At 56.5% G+C, this 7,758-nt stretch overlaps 1 protein-coding gene across 1 annotated transcript; it reads right to left on the bottom strand.

The window, feature by feature from the left end:
* Nucleotides 1-1,025: 1,025 nt before the first annotated feature.
* On the bottom strand, nucleotides 1,026-6,558 carry N657DRAFT_572975 (AAA-domain-containing protein; the record flags this gene model as incomplete). The annotated part of the gene is made up of 3 exons (XM_062788929.1): nucleotides 1,026-3,185; nucleotides 3,239-3,511; nucleotides 3,565-6,558. The coding sequence occupies 3 exons, from the start codon at nucleotides 6,556-6,558 to the stop codon at nucleotides 1,026-1,028; spliced, it is 5,427 nt and encodes a 1,808-aa protein (XP_062647354.1).
* Nucleotides 6,559-7,758: the final 1,200 nt, after the last annotated feature.

Below are 7,758 nucleotides of genomic sequence, written 5' to 3'. Positions count from 1 at the left end.
TCTCCAACACTGTCTTGCAGCAACGAGATTGACAACACCCGACTCAAACCTGCCTAGATTTCGGTTGACATTCTGGAGTATCTATTCTCGTCTGGCCTCTCCGTCGCCGTGGGAAGCAAGCTCGAGCTCGTGGCGAAAGCAGACAGTGAAGGTGATCTGGATGGGTATTGGCATGCTTGTCTAGGTCCTCCTTGGTACGAGGGCTTCCACCGGCATACAGGGTTGCCTTTTTTCCTTATGGACTTCTAGTACAAAACATATCTAGGCTGAGACCCAGATGGATGGAGGAGAATCTCGACATGTGGTGGACTGAGTAGGAGGGCTTATAAGGCATGATACTGCACACATTCTGCAACAACAACAACAACAACAACAACAACCACAACCACCGGACGCTCCGTTTGTGTAGCGCAGGTGGATCAGAGGTCTAACTATCAAACATGACGGCTTGACGCAAGACTGTCCGCCTCTCTGAAGCGACTCCCTCTCTTTTCCGATTCCCATCTGCGCCACTCTTTTTCGCTCTGCTGCTTAGAAGCAGCAGTTTGTTCGAATTAAGCAGTCAATCTGCATGGTCTTTTCCCCTTTGCGTGACAGCCTTCGCAGGTGTTCAGGGGGAAAGCAAAAGGAGGTACGAAAGTACAAAAAAAGAGATAAGAAGCAAGGCGAATGAGGCTAAAAGCAGATGTTCACACCGGTAGAAGTCAGGATGCTCACTACATCTCGCCACATCACGGCACAATGGATACTAGCGTGTCCAGGATAAATACCCGGATCGAGACCAAGCAAGCAATGTACGGATCGGTACTCATGCAAATATGCAACCATGGCTCGGCCTATCAGTCAAGAGGCTCTGAGCCAACGCGAGAAACAACCGCAAAATGGAAGCGCAGTCTACCACTAGCCGGCACACCCTTTCCTAACCAGAAAACGACAGCAGGGAGAAGGAAAGCATAAAGACCGCCTCTGAGCTTGCAGACCACGCCTCCCTTCTCAGACACTAACCAAACCACAGAGATCCCACCTCATCTCAGATAAACCCACGGCTCCTCCACACTTCCCTTCCCCTGACTCTGGCTCTGACTCTGAATCTGACTCCCACCCAGCACCGACCCCGCACCTAGTCCAACACCCTCAACGCTCTCCAACACCTCCCCTTCACCCTCCACATCCCCATCCCCATCCGCGCCTTCCTCACCACCATCACCGCCCTTCTTCCGCTGCTGCTTCTGACTATCCACCAGCGCGCCCTGCACAAGCTCGATATCCCCAATGGTATCATTGAACACCGAGATGAGCCGGTTCAACACCGTCATGCGGTTCCACTCGTCCCGCGTCTTCCAGATCTCGTCCATCAGCTCACGGTATATCTGCTCGAGCTGCTCGACGCTGCAGCCCGACGTGCGGTCAGCCAGCGACTGGAGGAACTTGTAGACGCTGCCCTCATGGATGACGGGCTGCTGCGAGCCGGTGCTGGAACCGGATTGGCGGAGGGAGGGGTTGCTGTTGTTGTTGTTATTGTTGTTGTGGGGGCCGCTGCGGGCCGAGGTGGTGCCGGGGCCGGAGCTGGAACCGGAGCCGGAATTGGGGGTGTGCGCGCCCGGGCCGGACGCACTGCTGCCGTTGTTTGAGAATGTGCGGTTGCTGGGTTCCTCGTTGAGGATGTTGCCGAGGCTGCTGGCAGAGGGCTTGCGGGGCGGACGCTGCGACGAGGATGGGATATTGTCTTCTGAAACCCGAACAGACGCAGAACCGCTACCCGGAGGCGGGCCCATTGGCATGGCCATCCCCAAACGGGGCTGGAGGATCCCCTGGGCCATGGCAGCGGCCTGTGAATGCGCCCATTCCTTGCCGCTCGAGCTTGACTGGCTCAACCGGATGGAGTGACCGCTATATTGTTGATCCAGTTCCTGTGTGTTCCGCTGTGTGTCGAGGAGCTGCGACGCCTCGTCTGCATTGCGTGCTAAACCGTTGGTACGCTGCGTATCAGTACGCTGTGTGCTCCAGTTACCGGAACCACGGTTGGTGGACAGCTCCGACGTCTTGGTCGTAGACGCTTCGTTCAGGATGGCAGACGGAGACACGCCCGGAGGAATCGAGGTGACTGCTGAACGTTGTGAGAACTGTGTCCCAGCGGTTGCCCTGCTCGAGTCTCCAAGCGGCGGGCGACGTCCCAGCTGCGGCCATTGAAGCGGCGAGACCAGGTCCGGTCGGGGACCAGACATCGGCTGGGTACCGTCCTCCAATCCGCCCATGTGGACATCTTCACCACCCGATCGCGAAGGCACCGATGTGCCGTTTGTCAAGCAGTGCGAGTCGGCTGTGTCCGCATGTCCATTATACTGTGGACTCATGATCGGCTGGAACCTGGCCGCAGTGGTTGTCCGCATATCCCGGGTCAGAGGGAGCCCAATACCCACCGGCCCTTGCGAGTCGCTATCGCCGTCGCCTGGAATATCCGACTGGATCAAATCAACCATGGGTTGCAAGGCCTTCCTCTTGCGGGCCTTCTCTTCGGCTTCCTTGGCCCTCTGCAGCTGGCGGTGATAGATCTCTTCAAACTTGATGCCCGAGGTTGCCAGGCTCTGCGCGATGTCGTGCACATCAACCTCAACGTTGGTACGTAGCTCATTGGCTTTGAGTGTCCTGTCCCGGTCACCAATGTTCTTCGCATCGAGGTACAGCCTGTTGATATCCTTGTAGAAATCGATCGGTCGAGCATAGTAACCGTTTGCCAGACGCTCCTCGATCGTGGTCGTCTCCAGGTTGTAGAAGAACTTGCCAGTGGCCGTCTCCCGAATTCCCTCTGTGCCTTCCTTGTCCTTCGCAATTTCAAAAGGCCTGTGCTGGCCATGGGCAAGATCAGGCCGAACAAAATTGGGGTCGGCTTCGTCGAACAGGTAGGCGATTTGCGAAAAGGGGATCACGGGTTGCCTGAATTTCCGGTACTTGCGGTTAATCTGGTCCATGATCGGCTGCAGACGCATCTTCAGAAGGTTCAGATGATGCAGATCAGCCTTGCGCTGAGCCTTAATCTCCTCCTTGGTCAAGGTCCTCGGCGGCGGCGGGGGCGCAACTGGGAGATCTTCGACGATTCGCTTCTTACGATTCACAGGATCTGGGAAATCGTTTGGTGTTTTCCTCAAGTGAGTGATGATATTCTCAAAGAACTCGAGTCGGTTTGCCTAGTACGTGTTAGCTTAGACCAAGTTTTACCAGATGATACTTCGCAACGTACCCGCTCGGGACGCTCGACAACAGCCCTGTTCTTCTTGGAAAAGCCAAACAGCTCCTTCAGGATCTCGGGCGGCAGCATTTCAGGGGTGCAGTCGGCGGTCGCCATGAGAAGAACGGGGTCAGAGGGCGGTATGCTCCTCAGCAAGGTGGTAAAAGTCGTGATTGCCGAGTCGGTAAGGCTATTCCACCAGATGTCGACGCCGGGGATGAAGATGACACTGGGCTTGTGCCGCTTCACCTCCGTGAAACGGCTGACAATTACCTGCTCCATGGGCTGTGGGCCAGTCAGCACACAAGTTCCATAACAGCGTTCAAGAGAATGCTTACCCGGCCATCACCCAACAGCGTAGCCAAGTCCATAGTCTGCACATGCACTCCTTCCAAATGATGCAGGATAGCAGCCGCCAAGTAATTCTGACCCATTCCCGGGACGCCGGATATTAGTAGACGGGGCCGGAAGATGCGCGAGCGCTCGAACTCCTGATGCATTGCCTCTCTGCCAAATCCATGGTCCGCATCCTCATAAGGCTCGTACATGGCTTCTTCGAGGGCCGTCGTCTTCTTAGGCCGGGGCAGGATATTATCCAAAACCCTCAGAATGGCCATGTATTGATTCCTCAACAGCGGCTCAACGACGCGAGGCAGCGGTGAAGCCGACGACGACGTTGACCGTTCGGACGACGGGATCATCTTCTTGATTGAGAACATGAAGTCGGTGGCGTGGATCGTGATCCTATCCGGATCCACAATCAGCTTCTCCTTTGAGCTGTAGATCTGCGGGTATGTCCGCTGGATGGCGTTGAGCGCAGCTTCCGTGCAAAGCGCTCGCAGGTCGGCACCTCCATAGCCCTTGGTGTTTTCAGCAAGGCTGTTCTTGAACTCGTCTGAGAGACCCCAGTCTTTGGTGTGAATGTCCAGGATAGACCGTCGAGCTTCGAAGTCAGGCAACGGGAAGTAGAACTCCCTGTCGAAGCGCCCTGGGCGGCGAAGTGCAGGGTCGATGTTGTCCGGACGGTTCGTTGCTCCAATCACAATGACTTGGCCACGGCCGTCCATGCCATCCATCAAGGCCAACAATGTCGAGACGATGCTTGCGTGAATCTGTTCCTGCTTGCTAGACCGGACAGGCGCAAGGCCGTCAATCTCGTCGAAGAAGATGATACTGGGCTGCGTCCTCCGTGCTTCCTCAAATAGCAAACGCAGCTGCTTCTCGGCTTCGCCAACCCACTTGCTGAGAGCGTCGGCTCCCTTGCGCATGTAGAAGCTTATCTTGCGGCCACCAGAGCCAACTGAGTTCGCCAGGGCTCTAGCAAGGAGAGTCTTACCTGTGCCGGGCGGTCCATGGAACAAGACACCACGGGGAGGCGTGACATGGAACTTCAGGAAGAGTTCTGGGTAAAGGAGTGGGAGTTGAACCATCTCTTTGAGCTGGTCAATGTGGCCTTGCAGGCCTCCAACCTTGCTGAAGTCGACGCTCATGTCCACTCCGAGGGGATCGGCATCGGCAAACGCCTTCTGATTCTTGACCTTGCCGACCTGTGGCGTGGCGCCTCCGATGCCTCCGACGCCATCAGCGTTGTGAGTCTGGCCAACTGGGTTGAACAGACCGACAGATGGCGCAGCTGCCGTGGGTGTCATGCCGAGGGCGCCTCCAATTCCAGATCGCTGCGCCAACTCGTCGTCGCTGCTGTCCGACTCCACGCCACCTGTCGCCCCAGTGCCCCAGGGCCCTCCAAGAAGAGCCCCAGCTCCGCCGCCGCCGCCGAAGGGGCCGTAAGTGGTGTTGAGGGCACGTTCCCAAGCCTGATTGCTAACACCCTTACCGGCCCTCCGGTTTCTCGCGGGTGTTGCAGCAGGCTCGTCGTCATCTTCCTCAACCTCGAGCGCTGCAGGGTCAATGGCGGGAATGCTGTAGTTGACAGGCTTGGTGCGGCGTTTCTTGGAAATGCGTTCCTCATACTGGATTGACGGCGATCGGCGGCGAGTGCGACGTGGACGCGACCTGGAGCTCTCCCTAAGCTCTTCAAGCTCTTCGGCCATCTCATCTTTGTCGAGCTCCACTTCTTCGTCGCCAGAATCCTGCCTGTTGCGGCGGCTCCTTCGGCTTTGGGCACGAGAACCGCGACCACGGCCACGAGGTGTCGGGGTGGATTCACCATCACCGCCGGCATCGCCATTCTTTGAGGCTTCGGAACCAGACATCTGGTCTTCGCCAGACTCGTCGCCAGGCTCGAAATCGCTGCTCGGCTCCTGAGTATTCTTTTTGCTCCGAAGTCCGGATCTCGGCCGGAGACGGCGGCCGCCTCTTGTGGTTTCAGGTTCGGCTTCAGCCTCATTCGCTTCAACGGACGCGGCGACAGCATTTGCTCTCGAGGCCCGTGTTCGCCTCGTGATGGGCGCATCATCGTCGTCATCTTCTTCCGCCGCTGGCGGAGCCTCAACCTGAGCAGGTTCTTCTCGTTGGTCATCCATGGCGGCAGGCTCGGCCACCTCCTCTTCCTGCGCAGCATTGTCCACTTCTTCCTGATTCCCAGGCTCGACCTCAACCTTAGTAAGGGCAAGCTCATCTGGTGAATTCATCAACTGGTCAACGTCTTCCTTTGGGTCGGTCTCCTGCGTCGCCTCTTCGATGGGAGCGGGCGGCTTCTTGAGGCCTTTTGTTCCCCGAGTAGCGCGAGTCGATCGAGCCATGGATTCCGGGCTTCTACTCCGCGAAGCGCGGGCTGGCTGCGCGTGCCTTCCGGAATTTGACAGCTCCACCAGAGGCTCCTCCACTTCTTCAGTGCGAGCTCTGGTCCGACGAGCTGGCGGGGCAGGCGGTGCAGGTTCGTCTTTCCCGCGTTTCGAAGCTCGCTGCACCCGCGGATTTGTTTTCAGAACGACGATTCTCGAGGGACGGCTTGGCTGCTTCTTCGGGGTCGTTTCTTCAGCTTCTTCTTCATCCCCATCCGAATCTTTGATCACATCCTCTTCCTCGTCCTCACTACTCTCCTTGTAGGATTGGTGTTTAACAGCAGCTTTTCTCATTCTCCTGCCGGTCGCACCAACAGGAAGATCTTCGTCCTCCTCTTCGTCATCCTCGTCTTCACCAAACGATTCGTCATTGCCGCTGTCTGAAAGTTCTTCATCATCTTCCTCAATATCGGACCCTCTGTATCGGTTAGAGCGCTTCCGGGAACTTTTGGCTTTGGGTCTGGATGAGCGCGACTTCTTGGCGCTCCGTGGAGGGCGCTCTTCGCTAGGGTCGAAGTTCTCGTCTTCCGAGTCCGACTTATTGGGGTCAAAGCCCTCGAGAATGTCGCGTTTCCGCTTCGACGGCATGGTTCAGAAGTTGTAACAAAACCGAATAAACAAGGTCGAATGGCTACAGACAGGCGTGCTCAAAAATCGGCCGTCGCCGGTACCGCCGAATACACAAGGAATGTCTTTAAAAACGCTGAGATCGGGGTATCATAGATACAGGCAGAAACTGTCCAGAGATTGTTAACGCGAACATCGAATGGCGCGAACGGAGTAAATGATACGGGGAGGGTTTAAGGGTGCTTCCGACAGAGGACAGCACCTACACTAGGTTCTCGATGCTGGCGTCAATCAAGCGCATGGGCGATGTTTATGGTCTTATGACTTGCTAAAGCAGTTCGATTGCTCGCAAGTACAGAGGCAAACGTGGTTGAGATGGCGCACTGGAGTTGATTTTCCAAGGTAGTAGACCGCAGAGGCGTCGTCCGGCGCTGTGAAAGTCGTCAAAACGGAAGAGCAGCACGACAACGTCGATCAAAGGGGACAATGCCACAGGCAAAGTGCCTAGGTAGCGAAGGGACTGGTGTAGACGTGACGCCCACTCTTGTGCATCTAATCGTCTGGGATTGAGCGGAAACGGAACTGTCTTGGAAGCACAACCAGAAGAGCGAACGAGCGAGTGAGGTTCGCGCGTTCTTCACACTTCGCTTCGCGCAGGGCCCGGTTGGCTGCTTGCTCCCCGGTAATCAGCCAATTAGCAGCGTGAGAAGATTAGCTAAAGTGGGTCTGACGCCCCTTGTAGGCAGCAACGGCTCCTCACCACCAAAAAAATCGCAGTCCACGACTGGCAAAGATCAGTCACGGCGACCGCGTCGGAAAACAAATCCAGCCATTGTTGAGCCGCGATGCATGAAAAAGCACAATATATGCATTGATGGAACAGACCCAGTCACCCTGCTTTTGATGATTATTTTTCCACCTCTGGCGACTTGAGCGCATAACCAGCCAAGTCCTAATCCGCCGTCGCAAATCCATTTTGGAAACGCGCTCGAAGCGCATCGCGAACGTGGTTCTCGCCAAAAGATCAATGGCGTCATGGTGTGCTTGACGGCGGCGGGCGGGTTGTGGAGAGCCCAGTTCCCACGTGGCCGATGCGGCTCAACTTGCCGCTGTCAGGGGTTGGGGGACCGGCAGGCCGGCCTTTACCTCAGCCCTACGACGCCCTCGGCCAGCAACGGTCCCTTCTTTTGCCTGCCGTGGTCTGTGCCAACAGGCTGAAGA

The sequence above is a fragment of the Parathielavia appendiculata genome, assembly GCF_033297405.1.
Source record: "Parathielavia appendiculata strain CBS 731.68 unplaced genomic scaffold N657scaffold_6, whole genome shotgun sequence".
Classification (NCBI taxonomy): Eukaryota; Fungi; Ascomycota; class Sordariomycetes; order Sordariales; family Chaetomiaceae; genus Parathielavia; species Parathielavia appendiculata.
This window is presented reverse-complemented; position numbering and strand designations above follow the sequence as displayed.